The 17,422-nt window shown below is 39.1% G+C and overlaps 1 protein-coding gene across 2 annotated transcripts in view; it reads right to left on the bottom strand.

Annotated features, from left to right (window-relative positions):
• Window positions 1-17,422, bottom strand: part of JAM2 (junctional adhesion molecule 2) — a 78,637-nt gene that overhangs the window by 15,586 nt on the left and 45,629 nt on the right. For both annotated transcript variants that reach the window (XM_002830575.5, XM_054542866.2), the window contains exons 3-5: window positions 11,678-11,785; window positions 6,546-6,698; window positions 3,056-3,258 (exon numbers count right to left, since the gene is read on the bottom strand). In XM_002830575.5, coding sequence (XP_002830621.2) covers window positions 3,056-3,258; window positions 6,546-6,698; window positions 11,678-11,785 — 464 coding nt within the window. The remainder of the gene's footprint in view (window positions 1-3,055; window positions 3,259-6,545; window positions 6,699-11,677; window positions 11,786-17,422) is intronic.

Genomic DNA, 17,422 nt, shown 5'->3' with positions numbered 1-17,422 from the left:
ACACACAGGGAAGTTCCTTTTTTTTTTTTTTAACCATGAAAGCAGTACAGTTAGGAAGGCAGTGAGCGTTTTTTAAAGTTCATAACACATGGTAGTGTTAAGTAGTCTAGGTATTTCTAATTCCTAGGAAACATCATTTATAAATGAAGGGCAGGCCTCCCTGAAAAGGGTTAATACACTCTCCTAAGTCACAAGCGCGTTCACTGCAGCAGCCAACAATAAACACTTCCCTTAAAGAGCCAGTTACTACCAGGAAGTAGCTTAGGGCCTAGGAAAATCTTAATTGGTATTGGTTTATAGGATTGTCGATTCTATCAATTCTAGAATTTTTTAAATTTGAAAAGAAAAGCCAGCCCTTGCTCCTTCCCATCCCTGTCAAAGCAACCAAAAGCTAAGACTGATATAATAGACTTTGTTATTTTTATCAATAGTTTTTATCCCCTTGGAGGATATTTGGAAGGAATGAAGGCAGACAAAAAGGAAGAAGAGGAGAAAAGAAAGAAGAGAGGGAGGGAGGGAGAAAGGAAGGAAGGAAAGAAGAAAGGGCTGGAGGGAGGGAAGAAAGGGAGTGTAATCCTGGTCACCTTGAAGGGTCATTGTCTTAGATCCTTCTAAATGGAGGGAGAGAAGGTTTTCCTGTTTTTCTTTTTTTCTTTTTTTCCACTCTGTGGAATCATCTGTCACTCTCCTCAAAGCCAGAATGCTTTTAGAATATTCACCATGAACTCAGGGCCAAGGTTACATATAAATAATACGTTTGACTAAAACCCAAAATGATCTTCCAGCATATTATAGCTGGTAATTAAAAGGAAGTCATTGGCTTGCATACACTGGAGTCTTTGTTGTTAATTTCTCACATAAGAACCCATCCTAGTTCAACCCAGGTGCATTCCTTTGACATCACAAGCTATTTCAAGGGTTGAGGTTAGCTGAGGAAAGTGAATCTGTATCCTTTCAGACTTGCCTTGGGGCTTTTACCAACTGCCCTGAGAAAAAATAAATTTGAAAAGTAAATATAGCAAAATGTGACAGCAGGTTTTTCTGCCCAGTTGCTCAGTGTAAAATCACTCAGACCTGCTGACTGCGCCTGCTGACTGCTGAGAGGCCAGAGCGTGGCTGTGCTTAAGAAGTAACTGCATCCAATAGGCTTCATTATTCAGCCACTTTAGCAATTTGCTTTCTTGTTTATCAGAAGATCTAGTTTGTAAATGTTTGTTTATCAGAAGATCTAGTTTGTAGATGAAAGGTATGAAGGATTATATCCTCCTTTCAAAATTCATTAAAATTGGCTGGGTACGGTGGCTCACAGCTGTAATCCCAGCACCTTGGGAGGCAGAGGCGAGCGGATCACTTGAGGTCAGGAGTTCGAGACCAGCCTGGCCAACATGGAGAAACCCCGTCTCTACTAAAAATACAAAAATTTCCCAGGCATGGTGGCAGGTGCCTGTAGTCCCAGCTACTCTGGAGGCTGAGGCAGGAGAATTGCTTGAACCTAGGAGGTAGAGGTTGCAGTTAGCCAAGACTGTGTCATTGCACTCCAGCTGGGGCAATAGAGCGAGACTGTCTCAAAAACATTAAAAAAAATTATTAAAATTGTTATTATCACCACACCTTTAAGTTTTTTTTGATAATGGCTGTCATAGTGATTCTGCGTTGCTGGAAGGCAGACAATTTTAAACTGATGTAGAATATTACATTGATTGAATTTTTTTAAAAAAGCTTCAAGCTTAATGACCCTTTTTAAAACTTCCACTTCTATTCCTATAATCAAAGATGAAAAAGTAAAATACTTTTTATTTTTAAATGTAATTAGCTTCACAGAGCTTGCTTATAGTTTGTCATCAGTATTCCTAGAAAGTCTTTCAATAAGAATGTTTTACTGGAGGAAACAGAATATCTGGACTCAATCTAAAGTAATAGATACTAAAGTCACAGAGTCAATTGTTGGTGATCTACAGTCATGGAAATATTTCATGATATAGGAATCCTATCATGATTGACTACAGTTACTATTTTCACATGGTCAGGGTATCCCCAAGCAAGTTTTCATGCATTTTCCTGATGTTGTAAATTGAGGCTGCACTTAGTAATTTTCCAGGCCAGAAGACAGCTGTAGATAACTGCCTGATTCATCATCATGAATCAGGCTTAGTGCGCTTTGGGGCACTGTTACTTAAGAAGGCAGCATGCATTTTTTTTTTTTTTTTTTTTTTTGAGACGGAGTCTGGCTCTATCACCCAGGCTGGAGTGCAGTGGCGCAATCTCTGCTCACTGCAAGCTCCGCCTCCCAGGTTCACGCCATTCTCCTGGCTCAGCCTCCCGAATAGCTGGGACTACAGGCACCCGCCACCGCCCCCGGCTAATTTTTTGTATTTTTAGTAGAGATGGATTTCACGTGTTAGCCAGGATGGTCTCGATCTCCTGACCTCGTGATCCTCCCACCTCGGCCTCCCAAAGTGCTGGCATTACAGGCGTGAGCCACTGCGCCCAGCTGCACAATTTTTAAAGTTTATAGCACATGGTAGTACTCAGTAGTCTAGGTATTTCTAATTCCTAGGAAACACCACCTATATAAATGAAGGCCTCCCTGGTAAAAGGGTTAATGCACTTTCCTGAGTCACGAGCGAGTTCACTGCAGCAGCAAATAATAAACATTTCCTTTAAAGAGCCAGAGTTACTACCAGGAAGTAGCTTAGGGTCTAGGAAAATCTTAATTGGTATCATTTATAGGATTATCAATTCTAGAATCTTTTTAAATTCTGAAAAGATAAACATACAGCCTTTGCTCCTTTGTTTCAGGAGCCTTTGCCCCTTTGCTCTTTTACTGGTCCTTGCACACTCAGCTCCCTCAGTCTCCGTTTTCTCTTCCCATGTCCTGTAGTAGCTCTTTCCATCACTTCTTGGTACAAGTGCTGCCATCTTTCCTGCTGCCCCTGCCTCTCTCCACTTAGCAAGCAATGGTATCAGTTCTCTATTCAACATCATCTTAAGTTCTAATAATTTTTTTTATCTAAATGCAAGACAGTTATCAAGTCAGTTCTTGAAATGACCTTACCAGAGTTCCAGTTTTTGTATTCATTGTGTATGAGCTGTTGGTGCTTTGGGAGCCAAGTCTGGGATTTTCTGGCAAACGGATGCCATCCTTAAACCACGTGTATTCAGGAGCTGGATTCCCTTCTTTGTCTTGACATCGTAGCTCTACCACAGTTCCACTCAGAGCGGAAGAGGGTACTTCACATGATGGAACTGCTGGAGCCACTGAACAATGGAAATCAAGTGATATTGGTTATTTATAAGCTAATCAAGGTTGTTTGTTTTCTTCAAAGCTGTTGACTTTGTCTCTACAACCAATGGTTTTAATAGCCAGGTAAAGAGGTGTGCTTACTGGACCCTGTGATGGAGACTGCTTACTTGTCCAACAAATGCATCTTCTTGCTTCATGGGCACACAGTCGACCACGTTTCCCAGCACTCTTGTTGCCAGATGGGGTCATATACATGAGTTCTGGCCAATGGAATGTGGGAAAAATTGATATATCCCATTTCCGGGCCAGACTAATTAAAAACCTCCCACATGTTCATTCATGTCCTCCACCCCCTCCCGCTACCAAGTAGGTGTCAACAACAATGGTGACCTTGGAACGTCATATATTGAAGACGTCAGACCTACATTAGGTTGAGTCTCTAATGATTTCATGAAATAAAGTAATATGGCTCCTCCACCACTGTCCCAACTATTTAGGCTTTACTTAAGTGAGAAAGAAACTTACTATGTTAAGGAACTCACTGAGAGTTACGGGCTTATCTGTTATAATAATAAGCATTACTTTAGCCTATACAACAGCTATTGTTTATTAGATAAACAATCTCTACTGTTTTCTTCAATTGGTTTATTACCACTTATATTTAAAAGAAGCCTAACGAGAGAGAGAGAGAATGTGTGTGTGTGAGAGAGAGAGACAGAGCGAGAGAGAGAGACTGTGTGCGTGTGTGTACAGATAGATTTTTTTTTTTTTTTGGAGACATAATCTCGCCCTATAACCCAGGCTGGAGTACGGTGGCGTGACCATGGTTTACTGTAGCCTCAGCCTCCCAAGCTCAAGCGATTGATCCTTCCACCTCAACCTCCCAAGTAGCTGGAATATAGGCTTGAGCCACCATGACCAGCTAATTTTTAAAAGTGTTTTTGTATAGACAGGGTCTCACTATGTTACCCAGGCTAGTCTTGAACTCCTAGGCTTAAGCAATCCTCCTGCTTTGGCCTCCCACAGAGCTGGGATTATAGGCATGAGCCACCATGCCCAGCCAAACCTGAGTATTTTTTTCAGGCCCAGTACTCAACTATAAATCTCATTCTGTCTAGAACTGGGCAAAGGTTAGAAAATACCTGGTCCAGGTATGAGGGTTATTCTGGTCTCAGGGATTGGAAAGTAAACCAAACTTCATTAGGTGACCTATTTATTATCCAGCAAAACCCAGAACTGGCCGTATTCTAAGGTAGTCTCCCAAGATTGCAGTAGTTCTACTGCAGAATTCTAAGGTGGTCTCCCAAGATTGCAGTCCTTGGTATAAATACACTTTTTTTCCAGTTATTCAATCAAACACTAATCTAGGTACTGTAGTAGAAAGATTTTGGAAATGTAACTAAGGTCCCAAAACCATTGTCTCTAAGATAGAATGATTTCATGAATGGGTTTGACCTAATCACATGAACCTTTAAAAGCAGAGAGTTTTCTCTGGCTGATTACAGAAGGGAAAGTCAGATATTCAAGGCACAAGGAGAAGGCTAGGTGTAGTGGCTCATGCCTGTAATCCTAGCATTTTTGGAGGCCAAGGCAGGAGGATCGCTTGAGGCTGGGAGTTTGAGACCAGCCTGGGAAACATAGTGAGATCATGTCTCTACAAAACAAAACAAAACAAAAAAAATGGGTGTGTGCCTGTGGTCTCAGCTTAGATGGGAGGCTGAGATGGGAGAATCACTTAAGCCAAGGAGGTTGAGGTTGTAGTAAGCTGTGATCTGGAAGACAGAGAAAAATTTTGTCTCAAAACAACAACAAAAATGAAGTACAAGAATTTGATATGCTTTTCTTTCATTGAAGATGGAAGGGACCATGTTACAGGGAATGTGGTGGCCTCTAGGAGTTGAGTGTGGCCCACCAACTGATAGCCAGCATGGAACAGGGACCTCGGTCCTACAACCACAAGGAACCGAAATCTGCCAACACCAAGAATGAGCCTGGAAACAGATTTTCCTCGTAGCCTGTAGATGAGAACTCAGCCTTGTCAACACCTTGGTTTCAGCCCTGTGATACTTTGGGCAGATACCCAGTCTTCCTGTTGGACTTCTGCTCTACAGAACTAGTTGTTATATAACACTAGAAAATGAATAAACTGGCCGGATCTGCTGCAAGGTTTTCTGATTTAAATTTCTCCTATACTATTGCATCACTAGTATTTCAGAAAGAGCATGAACAACATGAAAAAGGAAGGGGAGCTGTTTTAGTCTTGTAACTTGGTAGATTATACACCACCAATGAAAGAGAAGAGATCGTGTTCCTCCACAAACTACCATCATGAGCTGTTACAATCTATCAGTGATTCTTTTTATTTTTTTTTTTTGAGAAAGTCCTGCTGTCTCCCACGTTAAAGTGCAGTGGCACAGTCATAGCTCATTGTAGCCTTGAACTCCTGGGCTCAAGTAATCCTCCAGCCTCAGCCTCCCAAGTAGCTGAGACTACAGGTGCATTACAACACAAATGGCTTTTTATTTTTTTTTTTTTAGAGAGAGTGATATAGGGGACTCACTATGCTGCCCAGGCTGGTCTCAATCTCGCTGACCTCAAGGGATCCTCTCACTTCAACCTCCCAAAGTGGTGGGATTAGAGTCATGAGCCCCTGTGTCTAGTCTATTCATGATTCTTAGAGAAACTAAACATACCGGTTTTGGAGTTAACCCCATCTGGATTCAAATCTTAGTCCAGACACTTTCTAGCTGTATGGCCTTGTTAAATCATTTAACTTCCATTTGGTCATCAATAAAAATCATATTAATGAAGATGAAGTAAAATTACTTATGTGAAAAGGGCTAACATATCAGGTATATAATCAATGTCAATTTCCTTTATTTACCAAATGACTTCTAATCCTACCTTCAGTCTACTTTTTTGTGTGTTATTGCTTCTCTACCATCTCATGTGATACTACTTTAAATGATTGAAGAAATTGTGTATATGCTGAAAACTATTGAAAAATAAACTCTTAGGAAAGATACTCCCATGTACATTGTAGGATCATTAGGAATTGCCTCCATCTTTAACAAAGAGATACTTTGTGATAACGCATTACTAAAATTTCAGCAGCCAATGAGGAGAGGGGGAGAAATGGCCAAGAGCTTGCCAGGAAGGTGATGCTTATGGTCTCTGTAACTTGACTGGTTGAGGCTCCCAGTTGATGCTGGCATGTTCATGGACCAGTGCTTGGTTGCCCCCAGGGCTGGGTGGTGGAGAAGGCGTGGGAGACGTAGTCACACATATACATGCACATCACCTAATACTTCCAGAGTGACTGTATCCTCTTCCAGGTTTTGGCCTTGCTCAGATGGGGCGCTAACTTCACAACGATATTTCCCCGCATCACTTCTTGTCACATTTTTGATCCGAATATTGAAATCTATCATCTCAGCTCGATTTTTAAAATCACCTTTTAGAAAAAGAAGACATTGATGTTAGTAATAATCCAAGTAGCTTTCTTTGTAATACCTTCCTCTAGTCAGTTCATTTAGTAACCAAAGCATTTATTTCCCTTTTAATAAACTCAAGTTTAAAGCCTTAAAGTTGTATATGGATGCTGTTATTTAAAATTTTTCTTTTGGAAAGGACAGTTTTTAAAATGTTCAAAAGGCCAGGCGTGATGGCTCACGCCTGTAATCCCAGCACTTTGGGAGGCTGAGGCGGGTGGATCACTAAGTCAGGAGTTCAAGACCAGCCTGGCCAACATGGTGAAACCCCGTCTCTACTAAAAATACAAAAAATTAGCTGGGTGTGGTGGCGAGCGCCTGTAATCCCAGCTACTCAGGAGGCTGAGGCAGGAGAATTGCTTGAACCCAGGAGGCGGAGGCTGCAGTGAGCCGAGATTGTGTCTCTGCACTCCAGCCTGGGTGACAGAGCGAGACTCAGTCTCAAAAAAAAAAAAAAAAAATTCGAAAAAGCATAGTTTTATATTCTCATATTTTATTTCATTTTGACATCTAATTTTAGTTTACTAGCTAACTTTTTTGGCAGTGTTGTAATGCCTATGTTCAACCTTATACTTCTCACTGAATCAAAATGTTGAAATCTTTATGTATAAGGTTAATAACTGTCAGTTAAGCAGTTCACTGAGCAATTAAATGTTTTTGTCCATATGCAGTCAGATCTAATTGCTGCTGTAAGATAGCCATAATTTCTCCAGTTTCAGTCTAACACATACCTTATAGTAACAAGATGCAGGTGTGTACATATTTTCTAATTAGTTGGATGGCCCTTAACAAGCCATTTTATTTTTTTTTTTTTATTTTTTATTTTTATTTTTTTTTCATTGTGAATACTTTATGGAAACATTGGAAATACATAGAGTATAATGTGAAGTTAAAAATTACCAAATACAAATTGCATGTATCTTACAGTTACAGTGTTGTAAAATATATATCTGTGAGGCAAATGAGAAGAGAAAGAAAAATATTAACGTGATCTATTATTGTGGTAGAATAGTAGATGAATTCTTTCTTTTTTTTTTTTTTTTTTTTTTTTTTTTTAGATTCTAGAATGGGTTAGACTGGTTTATTCCAGGTCCCTTTATTTTTTTTATTATTATTATTATTATTATTATTATTATTATTATCATACTTTAGGCTCTATGGTACATGTGCGCAACGTGCAGGTAAGTTACATATGTATACATGTGCCATGCTGGTGCGCTGCACCCACCAACTCGTCATCTAGCATTAGGTATATCTCCCAATGCTATCCCTCCCCCCTCCCCCCACCCCACAACAGTCCCCGAAGTGTGATGTTCCCCTTCCTGTGTCCATGTGTTCTCATTGTTCAATTCTCACCTATGAGTGAGAATATGCGGTGTTTGGTTTTTTGTTCTTGCGATAGTTTACTGAGAATGATGATTTCCAATTTCATCCATGTCCCTACAAAGGACGTGAACTCATCATTTTTTATGGCTGCATAGTATTCCATGGTGTATATGTGCCACATTTTCTTAATCCAGTCTATCATTGTTGGACATTTGGGTTGGTTCCAAGTCTTTGCTATTGTGAATAATGCCGCAATAAACATACGTGTGCATGTGTCTTTATAGCAGCATGATTTATAGTCCTTTGGGTATATACCCAGTAATGGGATGGCTGGGTCAAATGGAATTTCTAGTTCTAGATCCCTGAGGAATCGCCACACTGACTTCCACAAGGGTTGAACTAGTTTACAGTCCCACCAACAGTGTAAAAGTGTTCCTATTTCTCCACATCCTCTCCAGCACCTGTTGTTTCCTGACTTTTTAATGATTGCCATTCTAACTGGTGTGAGATGGTATCTCATTGTGGTTTTGATTTGCATTTCTCTGATGGCCAGTGATGGTGAGCATTTTTTCATGTGTTTTTTGAACAAGCCATTTTAGGTCTTTGCCTTCACTCACATAAAACAGGGATAATAATATCTTTTTTAAAAAACTTACTTTCTAGGTAAGCAGACATAAGGCCATGTGAAAACATTTTGCTAAAAGTTGCTAAACAAACGTAAGGCAAAATTTGTAAGGTATTGTCATATTAATTATTTTCTAATATTTAACTGACCTTTTTCTGATTTAACAAATATAAAAATTGCATATTTTCAGAACTACAAAATTCAGTAGTTATACAAGGTGAATTAAAATAGTAAAGTTGGTCATAATCATAAGTTCATTCATGTATGTTTTTATTTAATTATATCAAGAAATAATTATAAAATAGGTAAAATTTAGTGAAAGCATTGCTATTTATTCTGCTTAGGTGGTCTTGCCCATATCAGTGGATTGTCTGGCACTGGCCACTCCATCAGGTACTCAGACAGTCATATGGCCCATAGATTTTGTCAAACAGATTTGGCAATACAACTCTGACCTGTCTGTCAGTCCATATGCCAGATCAAGCATGTCAGTCTCCTTTTCAGTGATTGTGTCTAACTTCTCAAATATGTACTTTTCAAAATTGAGGTGACAGAGCAAGCCAAGGTTCCCTGCCATGCAACAAACCCATCAATATCTACATTATTTTCAACCACAACATCTAGCAGAGAGTCATCAACTTTTCCTTTGTTAATGTTTCACTGTTGGTTTATAAAGTGGACTGTTATTTTATCTTCTGAGCTGCTCTGGGCCTTCACTGACGTGTTTCATCTCTGGCTGACCCCAGTGCTCCCACCCCGTCTCCAAGTACCCAGCTCCCTGCAGGCTGTCAGCTCCAGCATGGGCCCTGCGAGGAGCAGCTGCCCAGCAGGCCTGGCCACTGAGGCGCTTCCATATTATGTATATAAATTTTTTTTTTTTTGAGACAGAGTCTTGCTCTGTTGCCCAGGCTGGAGTGCAGTGGCGTGATCTTGGCTCACTGCAAGCCATTCTCATGCATCAGCCTCCAGAGCATCTGGGATTACAGGTGCGCACCACCACACTGGCTAATTTTTGTATTTTTAGTAGAGACGGGATTTCACCATGTTGGCCAGGCTGGTCTCGAACTCCTGGCCTCAAGTGATCCGCATGCCTTGGCCTCCCAAAGTGCTGGGATTACAGACATGAGCCACTGTGCCCAGCCCCATGTTATATTTTAAAGAATTCAGCTCAAATGCTTGCCTCATTCCCTTTCTAGTTCCCTTGTAAAAAATATTCATGTCTTCAGAAAACCAGGGAGTCTGGTTTAATTGACTGGAACAGTAACTTTATGTGTGGTGGCCCACGTAACACTGCGGCACAAGAAAAGATGGTTAAAAACATTATTTTATTTTTTGATAGTAACATATTCAGAATTAAAATAGTGTTTTGCACCTGGTGTGGTGGCTTGCACCTGTAGTCCCAGCCAATTGGAAGGCTGAGGTGGGAAGATCGCTTGAGGACAGAAGTTTGAGGCCAGCCTTGGAACGTGGCCAGATCTCATCTCTTAAAAAAATGTAAAAATTAGGCAGGTACAGTGGCTCAAATAAATATTTTTGCATAAAATAATAGTTTTGCATTTCTGCACATGCCAGAAATGGCAACTACAGAAAATTCAAGTGAAGACAGCTGTGCTATTAACACCTTACAGCTAGTAGTCTTATCTTGACAGATAAGAACTCAAGGGGATATTTTAAATTTTCTGTAAACTTCAAACATTTTCACTTAATTCTTTAACATTAAATAAATACATAGTATTTTAAAATAATAACATGTTTATTACACTTGTAAAATTGTATTTCCAGCTTTAGAAATATTTATAATGGAAAGATTCAAGCATACACAACATTAGAAAGTAGAGTGAATTGTACGTCAATGTATCATTGACCAGCTATAATAGTAATCAATGCATAGTTTATCTTGTTTCATCTGCATCATTAACCACTGGTTTATTTTGAAGCAAATGGTAACAGTTCATCCATCATTATCAATATTTTAAATTATAAGTTCATCACATATTCAATGGCAAGAGTAGGTAGTAGAAAGAAATGTATAACAAAAGAAAAAAAAGAAAAGAAAGCACTTGATAATGGTTGCTGTCATAACCCACCCATAAGTCTTAACTCCCTGAGCTTCTCAGTGGTGGCCTACCTTTCAAATGGAGTTAAGGAAATAGCGTGACAGCATTGTGACTGAGAAGCAACCTTCCATTTCCGAACCACACCATTTTTTAATTCCTTTCTCTCAGGACTTTATCTATAGCCAGGCAAGTGGCTCACACCTGTAATTCCAGTATTTTTGGAGACTGAGGCAGGAGGATGGGTTGAGCCCAGGAGTTCAAGACCAGCCTGGGCAACATAGGGAGACCTCACCTCATCTCTACCAAAAAAAATAAATAAATATATAAAATTAAATTAGCTGAGCATACTGGTGTGCACCTGTAGTTCCACCTACTTGGGGACTGAGATGGGAGGATAACTTGAGCCCTGGAGGTGGAGGCTGCAGTGAGCCATGATCATACCACTGTGCTCCAGACTGGGCAAGAGAACAAGACCTTGAAAAAAGAAAGAAAGGAAAGAAAGGAAGAAAAAGAAGAAAGGAAAGAAGGGGAAGGAAGGAAGGGAAAGAAAGAAAAAGAAAGAAAGAGAGAGAGAAAGAAAGAAAGAAAGAAGAGAAAGGAAGGAAGGAAGGAAGCAAGGAAGGAGGGAGGGAAGGAAGGAAGGAAGGAAGGAAGGGAGTTTAATCTACTGAGCCAATAAGAGCAATTGCATTTTGCATCCTTTATGCCTGAGTTGAGAAAGAAGATTCCAGGGATTCAGTGGGCTTCACCTCCCTCTGTTCTTTGCTTTTGTGGCTATTGTGTTTTATGTCTCAGACATGGTTGCTTTCATCTCACACTTACAAAAACATATTTTCAGTAATCAGTCATGTCCTGATCTCATTTGCCAATTAAAGGATCCTGGTTGTACTTGGCATTCTCTTGCTCACACCTCTTCAAGCCTACAGCTTCTTACCTTGAAGAGTCTGTTGATAGTAGACAAAGGAGACACTCCGACCCAGTTTCTTCCACTCTAATCTGGACGAAACAGTCTTCTTTGGGGTTTTGCAGGCTAAAATAGCCTCTAGGAACAACAATAAAAATACTTGTTTTCTAATTGTCCCCATGAATTTATATTTTACTTAACTAGGTGACAAAATTTTAAACATCTTTAAATTACTCCTTTATAGTTTTATTCATACATTCATTCATAAATTACATCAACAGGTCCCATGTTGGCTCAACCCAGAAATGAATTTGAAGCCTTCTAGCTCTTCCACATAATAACTGTATGACACTATGCTTATTTCCCTGGTTATCAAGTTTGAGTTTTCATCTGTAAATGGGCTAGTATTTCACAGAGTTGTTGTGAGTCTTCAAATGCAATAAGATATGCAAAGCACACAGGCTTGGACATAGTAAGGACTTAACAAATGGCAGCTATGATTAATTATGTATCTTATTATTCCCAGTGTCAGTCTTGAAGGAGTCTACCATCTGGTAGAAGAGGCAACTAAGATAATGGGATTTCAGCCCAGTGTTGCTGAATACCAGCTATGCAGATGGTGATTCATGCTTAGTACCCAAGAAAGGCACTTAATCCAGCCTGGGACATGCTGGGAAACCCAGAAAAGTTTCCACAACATGCTATATTCTCACTCAGATCCCTTCTTTGTCAACCTTCTCTACAAATACATTAATACATATCCAATATGGTCTCCTAATAAATCATTGATTTTTACCCCCAAACAACTGCCTATATAACCTTGCCTCAGTCCAGATAATTATTAAAGTATTGAATCTTAGCATCAAGTGTAACTGCCTCAATGTAGCTAAGTTCTTTTATTACGAGAAATTTACTGCAATTGTGTCATTAATACTTGGAGCCTCCAAAGGAACCCCCTTCTTTTCACTGTCCAAACGAGATGTCTGAGAGAAAAAAAAACCCAGTGCCAGTCTGGGAACTGCTTCAAGTTGCCAAATGGAAACCTCCAGTTATAAATATTTTTAAAAGTATTTTTTTAACTAGGCTCTCTAGAATGTCATCTCCATGTTTCTGAAATACCTTTTTCCCACAAGGCATATGGTTTGACCTAAAAAAGCACAGTATCTTTGACCAGAAATTATTTTAAAATCCTTTTCATACCTTTGATTTTAATGTTAAGCAAATGAATGTTAAAAAAGAATGCAGAATATTTAGTTTCTAATTTTTTTCATTCCACACATATTGCTGGACATACAAAAATGGAACAAAAGGTAATGGAAAATAGAAAGTAGGGCAGAGAAAAGAAAGGCAAGGAAGAAAAGAACCAAAAGTTGTTTTCAAGGATGTCTAAAGTTTTTAAAGCAGGTTTTACATTACAAAGAGACATCATTTTACAGACATGTTTACAATTATGCTACAAAGACAAATGTGTGCTAGGGGACCTGTCTGAGGAAACACAGTTCTGTTCTGTTGATTAAGGAGAATGGGTGGTGACCTTCCGGAGTCTTAAGTTGTAGATAGGTTTCCTTCCGGTATTTTGTGAGTTTCCAACAATTAAACACACACCCACACTCATTTTTAGCCTATTCCTCATGTCTTCTGTGTCTTAAGAATAATTTTACACTTAAATAATTGCATTGTTTTACATATTTAGATACACATGTGCATGTGCGTGCATGCGCGCACACACACATACACACACACACACACACATACACACACCCCTCCTAGTGAATTCTTCCTAATTTCTGTCCTTATTGCGCTGTGGAAAAACCTCTATGAAACTGATACTAGAAAATATAGCAATAATTTTCCTAAGTCCAGTGACTTCACTCCAGCCTCTCTCTCTCTGGCCATGTAAAATGTGGAGAAATGGTTTATCCAATTCATCCAAAATATGTTGAGTACTTACTGTCTGCCATGCATTGTTCTTGAGCTGTATCGGTGAATGAAACAAAGATCCTTGCCCTTTGGGATCTTACAATTTAGCAGGAGAAGTCAGATAAACAAGAAACATAATAAAGTGAATTACCTAGTACGTTAGCAGATGATGAGGGTTATGAAGACGAAAGAGAGCAGAACAGAGTACAGGAGGTTTGGAAGTGCTAGGGACAGGGCTACAATTTTTGAAAAATGGTAGCCAGAGTTCACCTCATTTAGAAGGTGGTATTTGACCAAAGGTTTAAAAGAGGGAGAGAATTCATTATATGGTTCTTTGAGAAAGAAGATCCCAAGCAAGGAAAGAGCCAGTGCCTAGGCCCTTGGGTACTAATGCCTTGATTTTGAACTTCTAGCCTCCAGAACCATGCGAGAATAAATTTCTATTGTTTGAAGTCACCTGGTTTGTAGTATTTTGTAATGGCAGCCATAAGAAACAAATGCAGAGAATAAAAATACTGGAATCATGGGGTCAATATCTGAGGATAAGGAAGTAAATGAACTTACAACCTAACTCTCATGAACTCTCTTCTCTCTCTTCAGCCAAAATTCAATACTTATGCCAGCATAATTTTCTGTATCAGGCTTTAGGGTTATTGCGCCATAACACGGTAGGTTATAGCAGAGGCTTCGGAGTTAGACCCCTACCATAGACTCCGTATGTGATACTGGGAGAATTACTTTTTTTGAACATTATATCCACGTCTGTAAAATGATAAAAAGAACAGTACTCATCTTACAAAGTTGTCACTAAGATTAAATGAAACGCTATATTTACATGTGTGATGCACATGGCACCACCTTACATATAGTATGTGCTCTGTAAATGGTCATTATTGTTTTCACCCTTGAGGAATTTCTCTTAGTTATAGTTGCAAGCTTGCCTTGACGTAGAAATATATACTTTATACCGTCACAAATTTACCTATAAATGACTCCAATTTGAAATAAAATGTTATCTCTGTAGGAAATAGCAAAAAATATAGATATAAATTATATTTTCTCAACCTAAGGCATATTAAAAACAGGAAACTATGCCAAGTCTTTTCTATTAAGGTGATTATTTCATTGCCAAAATATCTATTTCATTTGGATCGAGAAAAGAGAATTCTTTGTTTATAAAAAGCATTAGCAACAACATGTGGCAAAATAATCACATTTAGGAATCACATAGATAGAATCATTATGAATTTTAATTTTCCTGGATTCTGTACTGCTAATTATCCTTTGATTTCATTCTCAGGGCTCAAGTTAAAAATCATCAAAATCTTACATAACACAAAAAGAGAATTGATACTACCAAAATAGCTCTGACTTAGCAGAAATTACTTCTGTGAAGAAATGCTTGCTATTAAACTCTAATTTATAGCTTTCAGGTTTAGAATCCCTTTGCAGAGGGCTGCTCATGTAATTTACAAGCCTGGCAGAGCTGCCCTGATTTCAGTCTCCTTCTGCTCTTGGCACTACCATGGGAAGTGATACAGCGCAGCAGCGCTGGAAAGAAGGAATTAATTCATAATTTCTTGACCTCAGAGAAACAAGGCATAACAAATGAACAAATAGGGTGAAACACACATACACATATATACAAATCATAAAATATTATAGACTTACAGCAAAATTAAGTTACTGCATTTAGTCCTAAGACTAAAATGTAGAAGAAACAGAAATATATTTATGCCTTATGAAGAGCCAAAGCTGGAATGATGGGGACACATACACAATAGAATTAAAATTAAATTCTTAATTAAAAAGAGGTGAGATGAAACAAGAAAATAGAAAACACTTATTTTGGAGTGAGATTAACATTTGATTGCAATACATTATGGAAGGATTTTCCATATTAAAAATAAAACATGCATTAAAAAGTAATGCAAATGGGTGCAGGGTTTTGTTTTAGAATGATGAAAATATTTTGGAACTAGGTAGAGGTGGTGGTTGCACAAAACTGTGAATGTATCAAATGCCACTGAATTATTCACTTAAAAACTACAAATTTCAGGTTATGTGAAATTCACCTTGATACATTTAAAAAAAATAATGTAAGGTTAAAGAATATAATTTTGATGTCCTAACTCAGATATGATGGGAGAGGATATACATCCACTGTACCCAATTGGACCCAGCATTAAGAACCTCCGAGAAAGTGAGAAGTGGAACTGAACTGAACTTTACTTCCTTTGTCCCTCAGGGACATCCTGGTCCATTTACCCCTCTCTCACTCTGTGCTCACCCTTGTGGCCTTTCCAGCTTCCGTTCTGGCATCTCACCCAGCCCTGTTTATCCATCCTGGAGGTGCTCCATAGTCCCAAATTCCCTCAATCATTAATTTCCTCTTCCCACCTCTCTCCGTTTAAAACTAACTCATACCAGAGTGTTCTATAGCTTAAGCATATAAAATGTTAGAACTTAAGAGAACCTAGTTAACCTAATAATTTTTTAAGTAATTTGTTATTAAGTTATTCATTTTTTTAATGATGAACTTTTTTTTTTTTGAGATGGAGTCTCAGTCTGTCGCCCAGGCCTGGAGTGCAGTAGTGTAATCTTGGCTCACTGCAACCTCCACCTCCCAGGTTCAAGCTATCTCCTGCCTCAGCCTCCCAAGTAACTGGGATTACAGGTGCCCGCCACTAGGCCTGGCTAATTTTTTTAGTAGAGACAGGGTTTCACCATGTTGGCCAGGCTGGTCTTGAACTCCTGACCTCAGGTAATACACCTGCCTCAGCTTCCCAAAGTTTTGGGATTACAGGTGCGAGCCACCGTGCCTGGCCTTTTTTTTTTTTTTTTTTTTTTTTTTGAGACATTCTCTCACTTTGTTGCCCAGGCTGGAGTGCACTGGTATGATCATGGCTCACTGCAGCCTCAAACTCCTGCACTCAAGTGATCCATCCACCTGCCTCAGCCTCCTGAGTAGCTGGGACAACAGGCATGCACCATATGTCTGTCTAATTTGTTTTTTTATAGAAACAGGGTCTTCATGTTTTCCAGGCTTATCTCAAACTCCTGGCCTCAGGAGTTTGAGATTACAGGCATGAGCCACCACTCCCAGCCAGGACTGATTCTTATTACAGTATATTTTTACTTAACAAGCACATATAATTCATATTATGTGTTAGGCACTATTGAAAGCACTATATAAATATTAACTCATTTAAATCCCCCCACTCCAGGCCTTTACTTCAATCTTTGTCTCTTTCCTTCAAACCTATCTTTCTCCAGCTCCAGGAACCTAAGACATACCTGATGATGAGAGATCAGACATTTAGGATCTGTTTCTTAAATGTTCATAAGCTCTGGCCTAAACAAGTATTAAATTTAAGAAATAGTAATTCTTCTGATTGCCCAATATTATTAATTGTATAAAAGATAAAGGATCCTTTGGAAAAGTAGTAGGTGATCAATATTTGAAACAAACTTATAGGGCAGGTGTGTGGTGGTTCGTGCTTGTAATCCCAGTAGTTTGGGAGGCCAAGGTGGGCAGATTGCTTGAGCCCAGGAGTACAAGACCAGCTTGGGCAACGTGGTGAAACTCTGTTTCTACAAAAAAATACAAAAAATTAGCCAGACATGGTGGCCTGTGCCTGTAATCCCAGCTACTTGGGTGGCTGAGGTGGGAGGATCACTTGACCCCGGAGGTGGAGGTTGCGGTGAGCCGAGATCATGCCACACTGCACTCCAGTGTGGGTGACAGACAGAGATCCTGTCTCAAACAAAATAAAGCAAAACAAAACAACAACAACAACAATGAAAGCTTATTAAAAAGCCCATATATAGGTTACTAGTTTCTTTTGACAATTT

This window comes from Pongo abelii, chromosome 22 (assembly GCF_028885655.2).
Source record: "Pongo abelii isolate AG06213 chromosome 22, NHGRI_mPonAbe1-v2.0_pri, whole genome shotgun sequence".
In the NCBI taxonomy this organism is placed as follows: Eukaryota; Metazoa; Chordata; class Mammalia; order Primates; family Hominidae; genus Pongo; species Pongo abelii.
The sequence above is the reverse complement of the archived record's forward strand: the minus strand, read 5'-3'. Positions and strand labels throughout refer to the sequence as shown.